The 21213-nt window shown below is 34.7% G+C and overlaps 1 protein-coding gene across 5 annotated transcripts in view; it reads left to right on the forward strand.

Moving 5' to 3' along the window:
• Positions 1-21213, forward strand: part of MAP3K7 (mitogen-activated protein kinase kinase kinase 7) — a 76330-nt gene that overhangs the window by 47010 nt on the left and 8107 nt on the right. For all 5 annotated transcript variants that reach the window (XM_027774803.1, XM_027774804.1, XM_027774805.1 and 2 more), the window contains 2 exons: positions 4469-4533; positions 14185-14290. In XM_027774803.1, coding sequence (XP_027630604.1) covers positions 4469-4533; positions 14185-14290 — 171 coding nt within the window. The remainder of the gene's footprint in view (positions 1-4468; positions 4534-14184; positions 14291-21213) is intronic.

The following is a 21213-nucleotide window of genomic DNA, read 5'->3' on the forward strand; positions in this document are numbered from 1 at the left end:
AATATCTCTTCAAAAAAAAAAAAAAAAAAAATAGAAAAAAAATAGAAAAAAAAGAAAAGACAAGATAGAAAAAATTGAGTTTTTCTAGATCTGGCAAATTCTTGCCTTATACAGATAGTAGCATTAGCAGTTACTGACCTTTGATTAGAGATGCTGGGTCCCAAGGGAAGATATATTAAACCAGTTTTTGTCATGTATAGCCATTTCACTTTAAATAAAATTCTGTGTTTGGGACAAATTAAATAGGGAAGTTAATTTCATCTTTTAATGAATATTTAGGTAATTGTTTTACCATGTCATAGTCTATCAAGGTCACATTTTTAACCTAAAAATACTGATCTCTAACTTAATAAATAAAGTTTTAGGAAGTTAAAACTCATTGATTGGTTTCCTGAACTGGCTCTGTGACTTAGTGGAGCTAGATCCCAAATGGCTGATCATGGTTTGAGTCCTGCCTGGCCCTGGCAGCCTGGAAGACACACTGAGTGAGGGTATGAGTATATCCCAAATCCCAGCAGATAGAGAAAAGTAAGAGTATGGCATGACTGCATCTCACAGAGGAGGCAGGGGTGCTTTCTTTCTCTCTCTCTCTGGCTAATGCACACTCCCTCTTTCAATTTAAAAACAACGACAACAAAAAAGCTTTTATTTGATAAAGTAGAAAATCCTATCTGAAGGGACATTCTAAGGAAAAAATCAGAATTCATTGAAATTAGTAGGAATTTGAAATTTGTAACAGCCTAAATGAGATCACATATTTTAAAATTACATATTGTTTGCCATGAATCAGTACTATAATATTGCAGTTTACATTGCTGTATATCTTTTTTAAATCTTGTGTATTTTATACATGAATAAAACAGTGTACCACAATTTCTAATATTCAGAACCTAGGAATCTCTAAATTTCTAACATTTGTGGTCATGTCTCTAGGAAAATGTAGTGTTTATTTTTATATGAAAAGAATCGTCTTCATAAGATTTGTAAAGTAAGCATAGGTACGGTATTTAAACTGATAAGTAGAGCTCCAGGAGTGGGGACCAGCAGGTGGCATGGTGGTTAAAGCATCTGGATTTCCACATGGCCACCAGTGGTTTGAAATTCACACCAAGCATGTGTGCCACAGATCCCAGGAGGAAATGGGATTGTGGCATGGCCACCCCCCAGGTGATGATTTCTCACTTTCCTTTTCTCCCTAGCTCTAGTGACCTCATGCACCCTTTGACCAAAAATCTGCAGGAATGACTGGGATCTGAGCTACCAGTATTGAGAACTGTGTGATGACTTTTAAATACCATCCTAGAAAATCAGTTGTAGTTAAAAGGGCAGCTTTTTTGAAGAGGTAGATTGTGTCTCTATGCCATTACTGCAAAAAGAACTGAATTGACCTATGAGCTGCTATTCTTAACCCCTTTTCCAGGTTTGGAGGAGGATTGGAGTGGGCAGTTTAGGATGTACTGGCAATGTGTTGTATTTCTTTTGTTGTAAGAGACATTGTAAAAATGTGATTTGTTTTCTCTCGAACCATGAATGTTACAGAATTCATTAAAGAATGAAATATTCAGGACAACATACCCAGGTTTCAGATTCCTTAATCAAGCATGTTTTTAGATCAAGTTGCCCTCATTTCTTCTACTTTTTTCATGTATGCCACCATGTGTAATATAAGTATGCATATGTCAAAGATCCTCAAAAAATATAAAATGAGTTTCTAAATTAGTATTTAGTTTCAAAGAATTTAGAACCATTCCAAATTTACTGAGAATGCACCCAGTAATTTTCATTTGCAATAATAGAAGATTGAATTTTTTTACATTCATATTTCTAAATTATGACTTAAAACTTAATATTGGAGCAACAAGTATCTGTTGATTGCAATCTTTTTTTGCTTTGTCTGAACTATTTGCCAGATGGTTTCTGCCATGGTTATGCTAATTAAAGTGCATTGCCTAATATTGCTTGCTTTGACTCATGCTATAGCTTAAAGATTTCTCATGGCATTTGTTAACTGTCAGCTCTTCTTTATCCTACTTCCTTAAAAGTTTTTACTTCTTTTTCCTTCTACCCTTCCTCCACCTCAATTTGAGTTCATTTTTTGTTGTTATTGCAATGGTAATATAGTAATTTCTAGACACATGTGCTGGGTGGTTCCTCAGATTCACAAATGTTGCTGTGTTGCTAATCTGAAAAGAGAATTCCAGACACTTTTACAAGCTTGTCTCATATCTGCTAATTTTAGAATGAGTGTGTTGAATGAAATGTGCCTAAAATTGCTTATTAGTCATGGTGGCGGGGAGATCCTTTCTGTCCTCAGGAACTGGGCATACTTAAAAAAGTATTCAGAAAAGTATCTCAGTGAATGATTCAATAAATGCAGTTCATTGTTTTAATTTGTAACGAAAAATTTAAACTTTTTGGAACAAAATGGAATTTGAAGTAAATTTGAATTCAGATTATGCAAGAATTCTAAAACATAGCCTAAAATGGGAAAAAGTGATAATGTCTTCCACAGTCAAGAGTAGTTATAAATTTAAGTGTTTTTGTTCAGTATACATATCTTTGCATTGAACAACCTTATTCTCTTGTAAGGTCCTTTAGTTTATGTGTAAAATAATACTGCAGTCACATGTATCGGGTTCTAAATCACATTGCTGATTGGTTTAAAAATATTTTTTATATTCAGGTTTTTGGAAATACAAAACTTTAATAATGAATGCCATTTGCTCCTCAGGCCACAGCTATTAGAATGCATGTTCTAAGTGCCGCCCACTGGTTGAGATATTACATAATACAGCTTCCAGAGTCAAAGAATTTTGAGTATTGTGTCAGCTGTTACTCATAGTATTTTGGTGTTTCCTTTTAGACAGCTGATCTCCCCTTTAGAAGATACTGTATAAACAGTCCTATTCCCAAATAAAAGTGCTGAGTGAAGCTATTGCTTAATTCATTCTTATTTGCGAAAGGCTTACATATGTAGAATCCACTTTTTTAATGAAGTTATTGTTAGCATTCAAGTTTTTTAAACCAGGGTTAACACAGTAAATAACCCATTTTAGTCACCTCTGTAGTCATTCTCACAGATTGAGAATCTTTGATTTCCAGTAGCAAGTTAGGAGATGATTTTCACAATAATTTGTGATTTTATTTCTATAAATATCATTGTTTTAATTTGTAACGAAAAATTTAAACTTTTTGGAACAAAATGGAATTTGAAGTAAATTTGAATTCAGATTATGCAAGAATTCTAAAACATAGCCTAAAATGGGAAAAAGTGATAATGTCTTCCACAGTCAAGAGTAGTTATAAATTTAAGTGTTTTTGTTCAGTGTACATATCTTTGCATTGAACAACCTTATTCTCTTGTAAGGTCCTTTAGTTTATGTGTAAAATAATACTGCAGTCACATGTATCGGGTTCTAAATCACATTGCTGATTGGTTTAAAAATATTTTTTATATTCAGGTTTTTGGAAATACAAAACTTTAATAATGAATGCCATTTGCTCCTCAGGCCACAGCTATTAGAATGCATGTTCTAAGTGCCGCCCACTGGTTGAGATATTACATAATACAGCTTCCAGAGTCAAAGAATTTTGAGTATTGTGTCAGCTGTTACTCATAGTATTTTGGTGTTTCCTTTTAGACAGCTGATCTCCCCTTTAGAAGATACTGTATAAACAGTCCTATTCCCAAATAAAAGTGCTGAGTGAAGCTATTGCTTAATTCATTCTTATTTGCGAAAGACTTACATATGTAGAATCCACTTTTTTAATGAAGTTATTGTTAGCATTCAAGTTTTTAAACCAGGGTTAACACAGTAAATAACCCATTTTAGTCACCTCTGTAGTCATTCTCACAGATTGAGAATCTTTGATTTCCAGTAGCAAGTTAGGAGATGATTTTCACAATAATTTGTGATTTTATTTCTATAAATATAGATTCTACAAAGACTTAAAAGATTAAATAAGTGTGATGACTCAATATAATAAATTTAAGAATAAGCATCCTTTTAGGCCCTAAAACAAAACAAGGTGTTGGTACTGGTTAAAGTCATTCGTGTCTTGCAACCTGCTAGCTGTCTTGCTGTGAAAACTGTAACGTAAGGCCCTTGAAATAGATGCCATCATCAGCCCCAGCCCCCAAGCATTCATCTATTTAAACACATGACAGAAGATGGTGGAAGAGAGTTCAGCAGCTTTTTATGTGGTGGGAGTGGTTATTGTATCGAGACATTCCCTGTTGTACACCAGCAACTTTTGAGTTAAAACACTGCAGCCCTTTGTCTTCTTTCTTTATGTTTTTCTGTCTTTTTTAAAACAAACAAACAAACAAACAATAAACTCACTTTTTTTCCCCCACAAACATTTTGTGTAGATCCAAGGAGCAACAAATACCAACTTCCTCCTGTAGCAGTTGTACCCTTATTGTCTGACTAGATCTCAGTATTTTACTGTTCATATTTTTTGAAAGGCAACGGACAGCCAAGACGTAGATCCATCCAAGACTTGACTGTAACTGGAACAGAACCTGTTCAGGTAAGACTTAACATTGTAATTCTCTGTCTTTGAAGAATAGTAGCCAGAAATCAGGATTAATTATAATATACTCTGTAAAATTAGTTATTTGAGTTGATCTAAAATTGTGATAGAAGCTTTTTGGCACTTTCTCTTAAATACTTAGGGTGAAAAAAGCATAGATGCTGTTAATAATTTAACTTGAAGAGTAATTCATCAAAGTAAGCTGAATAAATTATATGGGACAGTAAATCATTCAATAGTACTGTGTGTATTATATGGTTTTATGTATGTTTTAATATGGACATATTCATTTTTATTATTGAACAGTTTGTCAGTCATTGTCCTCTAAAGTGAACTGTTAGTGTTGTCTCCTTTTCACTAATGAGGAAATAAATATTAACCCAGTAAAATGTCACTCTTCTGGGATCATACAAGGCATTGACTTACCTGGAGACCTCTGATGTCTTTCAATTTCACATATCCCCTGGATTTGTATTTTTGTGAAATATCCTTAAAACAGTATTCGCTGTGCAGATGGATAAACTCTAAAAAAGACTTCTGTCCTCAGAGTTTAGCTTTTCATTCTTTATATTTCTGGATGCTCTTCTAAACTCATTATGTCTTTTTATCACTGCTTCTTTGTAACTGATACAATGTTTATAATCTGAGCCATTTCTGACTAGTACAGAGTTTTAACCAGCCAGTTATAAGAGAGTAGCTTAGTTACTGTTTTTTTTCTGTTTTTCAGTTGGCACATATAATGTACATCACTATCTATAAAAGGAATGAAGGCTATTATGATGTGTTTTTTTTTCAGGTGTGCTGAAATACATTTTATGATTACAGCATGCATCTGAAGTAACAAAATTATCACATCAGGGTCCATATTCATGTAAAATTTTAGCATTATATATTATAAACAATGTGATTCAATTTATAACACATGTTAACACTTTATATCTTGGAAGATTGTTTTATTATTTCATGTTTGTAACATTTTAAATTTTATACATTCTTTGTTGTCATTAATAAAAATTTGAAAGCCCTTATAGCCATCAACTTAACTAACAAAACCATTTAAGATATTTAAGTGATAAATATCTTGATCCTCATTTATGTATATAGGTATATTGATACTATGTTTATTCACAACTCACAATGCCTGTATACACACAAGTATATAGACATACACATTAATTTACTTATTACATATTTGGTGACATTAGTGACTCTACATCTTGATTTCACTTATTTACTAGGTTGTTTTTTTGTTTGTTTGTTTTGCTTTGTTTTCCAGTATATCTGTTTTTATGAGACCTAGAACTTTTGGCTGAAGTTCTCCTCCTCAAATACTTAAAAGCTTTAATCAGCCCATTTGGTAACAGATAATCACTTTGATTCCTCAAAGGCATGATGAGCTCAGCCTTTTAAATTCTGTTTACTATTGACATTGATGTTCCAGTTAGGAGAACCTCTGGCCAATTGTTCTTCCATTGACTAGGAATGAGAAGCTTGCCCTCAGACACGTAAGGAATGGCTACTAATGCAAGTGCTTTTTTCTATTTTAGAATAAAGACTTTGCTATAATTCAGGTCTGGTTTCCCCACACCAAAGCCTTACTTGCCTCATCATCAGATCTGTATTATTTAGGATAGTAATTGTTTCCTTTTTAATTCACATATCTTCAGGTAGTAAAAAGCTGGAACTGAGGTGGACTATGGTTGTGGGACATTTATAGAAGTTGTCAGTAATGTTCCAAGAGATTTGGGGTGAGGGAGAGTTTGACACGGCAGTAAAGCCTGTTGTAATGGGACAGGAGGTGGTGTGGAGGTTAAGGCACTGAATCCCACCTAGCCGACTGCATGGCTTGAGTCCCAGACCAGGTGGCTTGAAAATCACACCTGGTGCATGTGTGTGCATGCCCGAAGTCCCAAAAAGAGAATAGAGGAGAATGGATTACACGTGGCCTTCCCTTCTGTGGGGTTAATTTCTAACTTTCCCTCCCTTTCTCTCTCTGTCTAGCAAACACATTCAACCTGTAACAAAAACTAAAAACAACAACAACAATAAAGGTGATACATAACCACATATGACCAGTTTTTAAAATTGGTCCATTCTTGAAATGACATAAGCATTATAACTGTAAAATGCCTGGAATTAGTATGGCAAGCGATAATCCTAATATAACATGAAAATATTTTCCTCTGAAAAATGTATTATAAGTAACCTTTAATCTTTTTTAATTACTCGTGAAGATAATATTCATTATCTGAACAAGAAAAGTATACTACAGATTTTCAAAATTTAGAGGTATAGTTTGTTTTAAAGTCTGGCCAAGTAGTGATCAGGCTTTTTTTTTTTTTGTCCTTGAGGGGGGTGGCATTCATATTGATAGAATGAAGAAAAGAATCTGGCAAACCCAATATAACTATCAGAGAAAGAGAACTTAATAAGTTTAACATTACATCTCATAGAAGAAAGTAAGTTACTAGAATTTGTACCTTGAATCTTAAGACATAATTTTTTTTAACTTACCAGAGGGTGTGTGTGCTCACTGGAGAGAGACAGAGAGAGAAAGAGAGGGTGAAAGTACATCCTATGAGGGATGGTCATGTCATAATCCTTTCTCCATTTCTCCTTCCTTTCTGAATTTTGGACACACACACACACACCTGGTTTGTTTTTCAAGCTGCTAGGTCTGGGTCTTGAACCACACAGTCAGCCATGTGGGGACCAGCTGCCTTTAGCACTATGTCAACAGCTGGTCCAGAGACACAATCTTAATAAAACCAGTTATACTTTCCATCTGTGAACTAAAATTAAGTTGCTTGTTTTTATACTGCCATGTTTATTGAATGGAATAGAGAACAGAGCAAGCTCTGTAATTAAAAGTAGTCACATAAGTACATGTGGAGAAGATCACATCCTTGTAACATGCAACTTATTTTAAACATGATTTTTTAATTAATTCAAGAATCCTACTAAGCATGCATAATGGGTCTAGCCTTTTTAGATTCTTTGAAAAGATACTAAGAGGAACCAGACAGTGGTGCAGTGGTAACATCATCACTCTGCAATGTTAGAAAGACCAGGGATTGCTCCCAAGGCCTTCCTGTACAGACTGGGTGCATCATACGAACCTATGATCTAGGCAGTCAAAGCTGCAAGTGGATCTTGGTATAGACCCGGTCTGGGGGGATCTCTCTCTCTCTCTCTCTCTCTCTCTCACTCTCTCTCTTACTCTCAGAAATAAATAAACATTAAAAAAAAAAAAAAGATTCCAAGAAAGAAAAAAGCAACTCCTGACATCCAGGAAGTGATCTAACACTGCAACCTCAGTGTTCTTAGAAGTTGGCCTTGCTTTCACAGATAAACCATGTTATTGTCTTATTGGACACATATACTCTCTCAGAACACTAGCATCACACAAAGTTGTGCTGAGAACATGATAAAGTGAGACAAAATAAGACCACTTTTTAATGTTATCTAAGCACAGATAAAAACGGTCACTAGACTACCTACAGAATACCAAATACTGCCCTCCCCCAGCTGTATATGAGTAACTACTTCTTTACCAATAACAACTTTATCTTTACTTTGGTCTGCCCTCCCATAAAGCTGCCTTCCCATAAACCTGCCCTTGCCTTAAGAAAGGAGGAGTTCACTCCAAATTGGCAGCCAACTCCTTCCTTAAAACTTCCCCGAAAAATCACTCAACCAAAGCCTAAATCCCATCATAGTTTCTTTTATAAAAACCCTCTTACCGAGATATCCCCATAGTACCTTGTGATAAGCGTTGTTCTTCACTGTAAAGAATATCAAACCCAACTCTTTCCACTACAGGTGTGTTCCTGGTGGTTTTGGGGAGGGCACTGATAATACCAACAAAGCCCATCCCCCCAGATGCTAATTTAGGCACATCATACATATGCCCAGATTAATAGAATACCAGAGTAATAACAGCCGCCATTTGTTGTTTTGTGTGCTTAACTCTGTGACAGGCGAGCCCTTATATCATTATCTAAACCTTGATTCTTTTTATTTTCCTCTTTTGCAGATGGGTAAACTGAAGATTAGAAAAGCCTATCTAAGACTCTTACTTCCCTTACATTGTCAGTTAGAAACAGGTTTTAAATCTAGATCTGCTTCTAAAATACTTGAACCTAAATTGTTCATCTCTCCTGTATATAAAACTAGATGTAATGCATGTAGAAGTAACTCCAGATCTCTTAAATTTTAAGGGTTTTGGCCTTCAATAGTCTGTATTGTCATTAATTGTTAAAATAGTTTTCAGTGATGATGAGTTTAGCTGTGTCATAGCATCGAGCAAGAGTAATCTACTTCAGTGACTACACACATTTATTTTCTTATGTCTGAGTAAGCCCAGATTTGTTACATTAAATTTATATGTTGTCAGTTGTATCTTCATACTCCCTTCTGGAATTATGTCCAGTATGTTCAAGATTTCTCTTAGAAGGAGTTGTAGTCAATGAAAATTACAGCTGCAAAATGATGCAGTTTTAGAGAAGTAGAAATATTACATTTCTATAGACTTTCTAATTGGCTACTAGCAGTCAAATATATGCTTTGGGCAATTTTTTTATTTTTATTGAAGAGGTTTTTGCTATAAGGCGCGTGTGCTCACCAGACAGACAGAGACAGAGAGATAGAAAGCAAGAAATCACCCCCCAGGGGTGATGGCCACGCCGCAATCCCTTCTCCATTCTCCTTTCGGGATCTTGGGCACGCACACACACGAGCCTGACGTGAGTTTTTAAGCCACCCGGTCCAGGATGCGAACCGCGGTTGACTACATGAGAATCCAGCAACATAGCCATTATGTTAACTGCTGGTCCCTGATAAGTTTTTTATCTGTAAACAGGGTCTCTAACACTCACCCCTTTTCACATGTGAAAATACCAGCCACACAGTGATGTGAATTCATGTTCCATACCTGCTCCCCAGAATCTGATCCCAGAGTTCTTGGTACCATTACCTTGTTCTCAGAGTAGTGCATTACTCTCCAGAAATGAAGTCAAAATAGCACTTGGAAAGAAATAAAATCCCCCAGCCTTCTATTTTTTCTGTATTGTGAGAAAAATTTACATCAGGAATCATAAGAGGTATTTGCTATAAAAGCCTTTGATCACATGTTGAGAAATGTTATTTATTTAAAGGATATAATGTATTATATTACTTACGTCTGTTCTCAGTCTGTATTCCCTTTAGTATAAGTAACTTTCTGGTAAAGCTTTAAATCCTAAATTTACAGAATAGTTTTAAATAATTCCTGGTTCATAGTATACCTCTTCTATTGGAGAATAGTTATCTTTCCATAGTAAAATCAGAATTAAATTGAGACATACACATTTAGATTAGAAAAATGTTTTTGATACATTGTCAGGCATAGATTTGATTGAATTACCTTTGATTTTTAATGGAGAAAATACTTGTGTAAATCCATGTTATCAACTTATACCCATTTTAAAAAATATATTATTGAACTATAGTACTTAAGCAAGAATATCATATAAATCAGCTTTTAATCTCCCTGTGTTTTATGCTTGCATAACTTTAGCAGCTGAGATTTCTGAAGGATTCAAATAACCTTTAAATGTCAGTTTAAATAGTAGCACTGGGCATAAATTTTTGACATAAGAAAATATTTTCCCAGTCTTTCAGGTGAGACATAAAAAGCTAAGCTTTATTTTTGTCTGCAAAAATAACTCCCAATTCCCTTTTATAAATATAAGGATAAAGTTCTGGTCAAAGGCCAATTCTGGTTCATGCCTACTGATGGTAATTTACCCCAGCGGTTTAAATTTGGCTTAGGATTCTAGCCTTAATTTGCTATGTAGCATTTCTGTGCTTGCCTACCCACTTGCTATTCAATCCTTGTGGTAAGTCAAGTTTATCTAATATCTTTTCAACTTTGTAGTTTATGTGGGAATAGAATAAAGTATTTTTAAATGAAGGAAGGAGCAACCTAAGTGAGTTTTAAACACTTGGCAGCATTTATTGCCATCAGAATTTTACCATAATTTTGAAAAAAGATATACTATAAAATAAGACTTCTTTCATACCCACTCGTAAGCAGTAACATAAATTTAGTCATAAACTAGTTTGTATTTTTAAGAATTACCAAAAGTTACATGTTCCTCTTATTTATGTCTTATGTTTTTTAAAATATTGATAAAATAATCATGGCTTGTTTTTAAATATTTCTTTAGTTTTTATGTAACTAGTTTGCATAACTTTATATACAAACATGCTATTCATTGAAGTACACACTCCTTGAAATATAACAACTTACTTGCTTAATTTATGAATTTAAGTTTAATTTATTATAGCTTTTCTTGTAGCTTTAAAGAAAAACCAGTTTTAAAACTGGAACTAAAAATAACCTAATTTCTTAGTTTCATAGCCATAGAAAATCCTAAGTAGAACAAGCAAGCATGCACCTCAGGAACTAAGAGTTTCTTAGAAAGTAAAAAGAATTAAGCAACAAAGAATTCTTCTGAAAAACATTTAAACTTTAAGGAGTACTATAATTTGTATTAGATCCAGTTACAATTATTTTAATATCATAAATGTCAAGTGGCCTTTTAAAAATATCCATTTCTAGTTTGAAAACCTAATTCTTACTTGAATTGTATCTTAATTTCTGTTAATTTTAGTTTCTTAATAATTGATACTGATTCTTACATGTCTCAAACATTTATTTCTCCTTCTTAAATGTTAAAATATTAGCATAAAATCATACTGACTCTGAAGCCCGACTCTGCCACCCAGACATTGTAAGTGTAGGGGCCAGATGCTGGTGCAGGAATGGAATGTGATGCTCTGCAAGTTATCCCACATGGGAAGTTCCCAGAGGCCCCCCTGAGGATGCCAGGCATGCATGTCCCCATGATCTGGGGCTGGCAAAGACTGGGAATGTATCATGGCATTAGATACATTGAGGGTGCTTTCTGTCTCTTGCTCATGAAATAAATAAACCTTTAGGTTTTTGTATATGGTGCATGTACTCACCAGAGAGAAATAGAGAGAAAGCGAGAATTCAGCCCCTGGGAGGATGGCCGTGCTGCAGTCTCTTCTCAGAATTTTGGGCTTACACTTACACGTGCCTGGTGTGATATTTTTTTTTAAGCTGTCAGGTTCAGAACTCAAACCACCATTGGCCAGGTGGAAATCCAGCACCTTAACCACCATGTCACCTGCTGGCCTAATAAATAAGCTTTAAAAAAAGTTGTTTGTTTGTTTGATTTGAGAGGTTTTTGCTCTAGGGCGCGTGCGCTCACCAGAAAGACAGAGAGAGACAGAAAGCAAGAAATCATCCCCCGGGGGGATGGCCACGCCACAGTCTCTTCTCCATTCTCCTCTTGGGATCTTGGGCACACACGCACATGCTCCGGCATGAGTTTAAGCTACCAGGTCCAGGACTCGAACCATTGTCGACTGTGTGGGAGTCCTATGACATAGCCATTATGCCAACTGTTGGTCCCTAAAAAAATTTTTTAAAGAAATAATAACTATGGACAAATCAGTGTACTCTTCTTAAATTATTAAGACACACCAAGATTCAAAGAAGGGTAAAAGGACTTGGGAATATTTTCATAATGTCTCTACTTACTTTAAGAGTAGGATTTTCTAAAAGAGTTACACGTTTCATCACTGGTTCTCTTTGGTGTGTGTTCTTACTCTTGTATAAGAATAAGATAAAAGGGTTGATCTTTTATCTAAGTGCCAGTGGCTTATGCTGTCATTTTATTCAGTCAATATTTCTTATGTGATTATTACATATTCAGCAATTTCCTAGATCCTGGGAAGTACAATATAAAAATATACCTAGTCTCTGCTCTTATAATATTTTTGAGAAATAAAAAACTTTGAGAGTAATATAAAGTATTTCAGACTTAAGTATAAGTTTGTGTAGGAGCTGACCATAAATACAGCCAAGTATCAAAACAGAAAAAAGTTTTCGTGATAAGGTTTAGTCACTGGACATGCTTTATAAAAGAATGTGATTTTGAACTAGGAAGGCAATTGTTAGGTGCTATGAACTAGGAAGGCGGTTGTTAGGAGCTTTGAGTCTACTCATATGCCTGTATTCCCATCTTATATTTATAGCCACCTAATTCCCATCATTTACAGAGCATTTGTACTATGTCAAGGCATTTTATGTACCTTATTTCATTTGATTTTCACAGCCCAGTGATGTAGATGATACTCTTCCCACTTTACTATTTAATCTTCAAGATTAAATAATTTAACTTAAAGCTATACCACTTAGAAGAAGAGCAGAAACTTCATCTCTTGGCTGTCTTGTCATTAAGACCCAGCTTCTTACCTATTCCTGCCTCTTCTGTCCACACTTGACAAATAAGGACCGTAAGGTTCACAGAGACTGAGTTATTTATAAAAGGTCACCTGACCATAAATGCCAGTACTGGAACTTAAACCTGGATCTCCAAAGTATTAGACTGAACCATGTGAAATTGCTATTGGTTGAACTTTTAAACCTGTAAAATACAGTTTATGTGGTTTGGTTTCATACCTACTTTGTGTACCATATTATCCCTGAATAAATAAGGGGTCAAGATTAAAAGGTGGAAGGGGAAACAAGGTCATTAGGAATTGTAAAAGGAGAGAGAATCTAGATGGGTAAATAAACCTGCTGATAACAGTCATGAATGCCAGAGTGAGAATTTCAGAAATGATCTCATAACAACCAGTAAATGAACGTTTTGCATTCAGTGTACTGCTAGACACTCCTTATCTTCAAACACTGAATCTGGCTTTGTCCACAAAGAACCAGAGAAGTAACAAGAGTAACCACATAATGTTAAAGGAAACCTGAGCCAAGCTCCCCAGAATGGAGAGGGATTAGCAGTACACCTTAGGGAGGGGAAAAAAAGAAAATGAGCACCATAATATGCAGAGCACTTATCTAAGAGTGAAGCCTTTCCTGGGTTTTAGCTTTAAGCAGAGATTTCTCCATTCTTACTCCTGTCCTATAAAGATCCATTATCATCTGTTCCTCTGAGTGCAGAAGGAAGTCAAAACAGAAGCTGCAGGTCATTGGAGTTCGAGTGAAATCCTCAAAGCTAGCAGTTGAAACACTTTGTGGTCTCCTGTTCTTGCTGTTTTGTTTTGTTTTGTTTTGTTTTGTTTTGTTTTGTTTTGTTTTGTTTTGTGGTCGCTGGAGAGACAGGGAGACAGAAAGCAAGAAATCACCCCCAAAGGGAGGATGGCCATGTCATAATCCCTTCTCCTCCATTCTCCTCTCAGGATTTTGGGCACACATGTGCACGTGCCCAGTATGAGTTTTAAGCCACCGGGTCTGGGACTCACCGCAATTGGCTGCTTGGGAGTCCAGTGAGGTAACCATTACATCATCTGCTGGTCCCTTGCTTTGTTTTTGATCTCAGAGTAATTCTCTTACTTTCTTGTAAGCATATCAGTTTTTAAGAAGTACCATGTGTGTGAATGTATATGAATTTTACGCATAAGTCATATTCTTAGCAGGATTTTATTTTTGCAAGAGTTATTTTTTAACCTCTACTAATAGAAATAGAAGTCTATCCTTTCCTTTTAATGGAAATGCACTCTTGTCATTCTTTTTAAAGTCAAAAATTATATTTGTTTCTCTGTCATGTCTTTCTACAGGTAAGCAGTAGGTCATCAAGTCCCAGTGTCAGAATGATCACTACCTCAGGACCAACCTCAGAGAAGCCAACTCGAAGTCATCCATGGACCCCTGATGATTCCACAGGTGACCAGTCTATTTTCTCATTTTAATGATGAAGTTCAATTCATTGTGTGTGTGTGTGCATTTTGTGTGTGTCATTACTGTTATGTTTACAAAGGCAAGCATTGTATAGTAGTTTCAGTATTTATCTTAATAAAATCAAGCATTTAGCAATACATTTTAAAATGTCTTTTGAATACTGAGACAAGAGACTGTTTTGCTCTTTTTTTTCCCCCAGATCTTAAGCATGTATTATTTTATTTTTATTTATTTATTTATTTATTTATTTTTATGGAGAAATTTTTGTTATAGGGCTCATTCGCTCGCCAGAAAGACAGAGAGAGAGAGACGAGACAGAAAGCAAGAAATCATCCCCTGGGGAGATGGCCACGCCGCAATCCCTTCTCCTCTATTCTCCTCTCAGGATCTTGAGAATGCTCGCACATGCGTCCGGCATGAGTTTAAGCCAGCGGGTCCGGTACTCCAACCGCGGCGACTACATGGGAGTCCAGCAATATACCCATTACACCAACTGCTGGTCCCAAACATGTATTATTTTAAAGGTAGTTTGTTTTGACTCTTATCTTTCCCAGTTGAGGAGCTTATAATATTTTTGATACTTCTGTTCGATTTTCCTATTGTGATCTGTTCTACTGAATGATAATAACAAAGTCATCTTTTAAATAACTAAAGTAAAAGTCATCATTATCTGTATTTGCATAGTTTAATTTAAGGACACAAGATATGACATACCTTACAGAGGAAAAATTCTGACTATTGACTTTTTAAATCTTTTTTAAGGAAACAACAGGAAAGCTGAAAATTTATTTCACCAACATACATAAGTTCACAGCAATGAATAGACACAGAAAATACAGTATATGCAGAATTTCACTACTTAAAATACATTATAATAGGTAAATCATAGAGCAGTTTATAAATAATTCAGTATTGGATTAAAACCTTTCTAAAATGGCTAATTCTATATAGCAGAAATCTAAGTTTTAGAAGCCCAGCAAACTTCTTAAATCATTTTTGATTGATAGGAGACTGCATTTCAGGTACATAAATATTCTTAATAGAAGACCTTAAGAAGTGTGTTAAGAGTTACTAAAACTCCCCAACATGAATAACTGGTCACATTATTAGTATTAAAATCTACCAGTCCAAAAATAGTGATGCAATAGTTTTATTATGGGCAAATAGGAAATGACATTCTATAGTGGAATTAAGTTTACCCTGACATTGATAAATACTCAGCAGTATGCTTCCATGAAAATTTTTATTTATACTTTATTAAGTCAGAGAGGGAAAGATGATCTCTTAGACCTTGGAAAATTAAACCATTTGGGATTTTATATAAGATCAACTATGTTATTAATAGTGGCAATTAAGTTGAAATGAAAAAGCCAAGCTCCCTGTCTTAACAAACAAAAATATGACTAAGTATTTATAGATATTAGGCATGATTTAGTCAAGTTTATAATTTAATTTAAAAAATTAACTGGATGTATTTTTCTCCCCATGAGATGTAAGAGCTATGATTAGCCATGGGACATACTGTCTAGTTTTAGTAAGTTTAAATTTAGTGGTGGTAAAAACTCCCAAGTTTCACCCCTAGCACAGCCCAACTTAGGACTGTCCATGACATTCACTACTTCTCAGCACATGTGTAGAATTTGTGCTTTTCTCCAGTGATAGAGCGGTGTCTTTCCCAGAATTTACCATTAACATTTACATGATAGCGTCTCTTTGGTTTCTGAATCCTCAGGCAAGGAAGTACTCTCCCTAGCATTATAACATTTGCCCAGGTATGGTACTCAACATGGCACAGCATCCTAACTTGAGCCTAGAGTAATCTATCTATACATGACAGCCAGCAATGTGGCAGATTATGAATTTGTAGGGATATAATAAGAATTTTTTTAATTATCTCTCACTTAGCTGCTGTATTTCTACTTGATATGTGCTTCTATCCTTCCAGCTCCTGTCTCATTTTTTTTTTCATTTTTCCAGTAGCCAAAAATGCCAATAGCTAGAACTCTTACCTAGGTCCAAGAAGTGGTATCAGCTGAATTTAATCTTCATCTTTAAATAAATGTGTATCAGTTTTTTTAAAGTTTGTTTATTTCTTCCATGAACAAGAGAGATAGCACTCCCAACAGAGTTTTTAAACTATTATCCACCCCATACCTCAGCCAGCCCTGGAGCCTGGGCACACCCATACCCATTGTACTTAAGGAGGTCTCTAAATATGAACCAAGAACCTTCCCATGTGGGTGAGCCTCACAGAATGGCACATTTTACTACTACGCCACCATCTGGCTCCTGATTATCGTTTTTAAATAATTTTGAATACATTTTGAAAACTGAGGCTCTTGGTTATCATTAATTCAGTTTTATGGTATTTCTAAGAAAAGCATTAGTAATTAAGGTAATAGAATAAATAATAAAGAGACAGATAAACCTTTTTTTTTTTTTGAAGGCCCACTTGAAAAAAATGAATATAAATGTAAAGTAAGCCAGTTAATTAGACATTTTTTCATTCAAAAGACTTCTATTTCCAGAGAAAGCTAAAGATTTGATGGTGATTTAATTAATACGTATAGCTGGTAATATACACTTTTCAGTTTTTATTTATAATATAATTAGCATAAAGAAAGACATCCATACACAGAAGATCTAAACCTAAACCCACTAGACAGAGCCACAGAGAGAGAAGCTCACTAAGTTCCCCTGGTACTTGGTGTATTACAAAGATGAGACGTTGACATGTGGCCCATTCCTTACAATTTGGTGAAAGTCATGATACATGCTAAAAGTACACTTGGGCCAGCAGATGGCATGGAGGTTGAGGCACTGGATCCCACATGGCTAGCTTCCCAATTTGAGTCCTGGCCTCGAAGCTTGAAAATCACACTGGGGGCATGTGTATGTGTGCCCAAAATCCTGAGAGGAGAAAAAGGGTTTATAACTTGGCCATCCCCCCAGGGGGGTGATTTCTCACTTTCTTTCTCTCTCTCTTTCTCTGGTTAGCATAACTAGTCAATTTTATCCCTATAGAAAAAATATAATAAATTTTAGAATAAATTTTAAAACCTCATTATGCCAGATATAGTAAGCTAATAAATGTATACTATAAGTCAAGTCATTCTAATTGTTGAGGAAATCAATAAGACCTGGAATAGTATGTGACTTTTTAAAAAATAATAACACTTGTTCTTTAGTCATAAGCAGAAAGGAGAAGACAGCATTCCACACGAAGGGAATGCATAAAGACTATGAGATGGTGGGCCAGCCCTGTAGCACACTGGTTTAAATACTATATGGAGGGAATTGGATCCCACATGGCCAACCTCAGTTCAAATCCTGGCTCTAATAACTTGAAAAATGTGCTAAATCTCTACAGGATGGAGAAAGGATTGTGCTGGGATCATTCTCCACTTGGGGTTGCTTTCTTCCTCACTCTTTCTCTGTCTCTGGCAAATACACACACCCTCTAATGTATTTTTTTTTTTAATAACTAAATAAATAGAAAGAGGAAAAATATGAGCTGGCAAGTTGTGTTTGGGGGGTCAGAAAAGAGATTGCACCTAATTTAACCAAACCAATATGAGTCTTAACATTTAGAAGAGATTAGGTTTGATTAGCAACTGAAACATTACAAAAAACAACCTTTCATGGACTAACCTTGCTATCTTGTGACCAGTTATTACTGTTAGAGACTGAAAGCTCAATTTCAATTCATATATAAGTAATAAAATAAAATCTCATTTCTTGATTTTAGCGAAGTGGTGAAATTCAGTAGAGGACTTAAGTTCCTCATCATTGAAGGACTTTAATTTAATTGTTTGAATTGTACAATTCTTAGACATTTTCCCCTACTTCCAGAATAGTATAAAACATTGATGTATTTGTACTTAATTCTAAAATATGTATCATGGTGCTAATGTAATGAATATAATAAGGTATCAATGATTTAAGAAAGAGTAATAAGAATGGAAATGTTAAATTGAGAAAACTTTTTCAAGATGTTCAATTTTTCCTATAAGTCAGGGAGAAATCATTTTTAATTCATTTTAATTTTATAGAAAGCAGAGTTTACATGGGAGCACAATTTGAAACTACTGTTGGGAATTTGGGGGAAGGGTTCATCAGAGAAAGAACAAATTAGATGTATTTCTTGTTTAGCCACTTTAGAAAAGCATTAATGTTAGAGTGACGTTTAGAAAGACATTAATGTTGGAGTTACTTGCAAGCACATTTTTAGTGACAAAAAAAAGAAAACTTGTGTTGATCCTATCCCCTCATGGTTAATGGAGCCAGATCCCACATGGCCCCCAAACCCTGTCAAATCCTAGCACTAGGAGTTTAAGAAACATGCCTGGTATGTGTACATGCATGCCCAAAATCCAAACAAGATGGAAAAATAGAGGGGAAGAGATTGTGGTTTGTCCACACCCCATTGGGGATCCTTCCACTCCTCACCCCATCTCTATGACAATTATATATATGTATATGTATATGTATATGTGTGTGTGTATATATATATTATACACACACACACACATATATATATATGCTCTCTAGTGATTAAAAAAAAAACAACCTAGAATATCAGTCAACAGTAAATTAGAAAGTTACTGAGCTATTGAGTCGTACTAGTTTTTTAACTGAACTAAGTACAGGTCTTCACTGTCATCCTGACCTTTTCTTTATCAGCACCACTCTTTCAGAGAATTACAGAAAGAGCTGAACAGTTCACTCATTTAGCTTTTTTTTTTTTTTTTTTTTTTTTTAAACAACTAACAGTGGGAAATCAGCTACTTCTGAATCAGGAAAGTCTGTTATTTCATAGATTTATGACACTTTTCTACATACACCCTAATCAATTTGACTTCTTTTGAAATATAAAAAAAAAGCTATCTGTTTAAATAATTTGATAAAATTGACTAGTTATCTGAATTAACCAATTTAACTATTTTCGGCATGCCACTGAGCCACAGTTCTAAACCTCCTTTTTGTTCTCATACTATTAGTATATGTAATATACTAGTACCAATAACATCTGTCATTTCTGCAGTGATTCTCATTGATTGAGACAGTAAAGGAAGTTCACATGAGAATCTATATAAGTTGAAAATGATTTGCAGAAGAGAATGATTTTTTTGTTGTCTCCCTTCCCCAGTTAAGGAGCACTGGTGTTGATAGAGTTGACATAGCCTTATAGGACATTTTGCATGATTTAAAAAGAGACAAAGATGTAGAGTTTGATCATAGGGTCAGTTAAGATAAAATTTTACATATAAAGGTCCCATATCATTGTTTTGGTTTGATTTTTTGCTTTGTTTTTTTTTTGTTGTTGTTGTTGTTGTTGGTTGTTTTAATATTTTTGCCAGAGGGTGTACTCACTGGATAGAGACAGAGAGAGAGAAAGTGAGAAATAATCCCCTCACACACCCTCTACTGTATTTTTTTTTTTAATAACTAAATAAATAGAAAGAGGAAAAATATGAGCTGGCAAGTTGTGTTTGGGGGGTCAGAAAAGAGATTGCACCTAATTTAACCAAACCAATATGAGTCTTAACATTTAGAAGAGATTAGGTTTGATTAGCAACTGAAACATTACAAAAAACAACCTTTCATGGACTAACCTTGCTATCTTGTGACCAGTTATTACTGTTAGAGACTGAAAGCTCAATTTCAATTCATATATAAGTAATAAAATAAAATCTCATTTCTTGATTTTAGCGAAGTGGTGAAATTCAGTAGAGGACTTAAGTTCCTCACCATTGAAGGACTTTAATTTAATTGTTTGAATTGTACAATTCTTAGACATTTTCCCCTACTTCCAGAATAGTATAAAACATTGATGTATTTGTACTTAATTCTAAAATATGTATCATGGTGCTAATGTAATGAATATAATAAGGTATCAATGATTTAAGAAAGAGTAATAAGAATGGAAATGTTAAATTGAGAAAACTTTTTCAAGATGTTCAATTTTTCCTATAAGTCAGGGAGAAATCATTTTTAATTCATTTTAATTTTATAGAAAGCAGAGTTTACATGGGAGCACAATTTGAAACTACTGTTGGGAATTTGGGGGAAGGGTTCATCAGAGAAAGAACAAATTAGATGTATTTCTTGTTTAGCCACTTTAGAAAAGCATTAATGTTAGAGTGACGTTTAGAAAGACATTAATGTTGGAGTTACTTGCAAGCACATTTTTAGTGACAAAAAAAAGAAAACTTGTGTTGATCCTATCCCCTCATGGTTAATGGAGCCAGATCCCACATGGCCCCCAAACCCTGTCAAATCCTAGCACTAGGAGTTTAAGAAACATGCCTGGTATGTGTACATGCATGCCCAAAATCCAAACAAGATGGAAAAATAGAGGGGAAGAGATTGTGGTTTGTCCACACCCCATTGGGGATCCTTCCACTCCTCACCCCATCTCTCTAACAATTATATATATGTATATGTATATGTTTTTTTTTTTTTTTTTTTTTTTTAAACAACTAACAGTGGGAAATCAGCTACTTCTGAATCAGGAAAGTCTGTTATTTCATAGATTTATGACACTTTTCTACATACACCCTAATCAATTTGACTTCTTTTGAAATATAAAAAAAAAGCTATCTGTTTAAATAATTTGATAAAATTGACTAGTTATCTGAATTAACCAATTTAACTATTTTCGGCATGCCACTGAGCCACAGTTCTAAACCTCCTTTTTGTTCTCATACTATTAGTATATGTAATATACTAGTACCAATAACATCTGTCATTTCTGCAGTGATTCTCATTGATTGAGACAGTAAAGGAAGTTCACATGAGAATCTATATAAGTTGAAAATGATTTGCAGAAGAGAATGATTTTTTTGTTGTCTCCCTTCCCCAGTTAAGGAGCACTGGTGTTGATAGAGTTGACATAGCCTTATAGG

This window comes from Tupaia chinensis, unplaced genomic scaffold (assembly GCF_000334495.1).
Source record: "Tupaia chinensis unplaced genomic scaffold, TupChi_1.0 Scaffold000478_3, whole genome shotgun sequence".
NCBI classification, from domain to species: domain Eukaryota; kingdom Metazoa; phylum Chordata; class Mammalia; order Scandentia; family Tupaiidae; genus Tupaia; species Tupaia belangeri.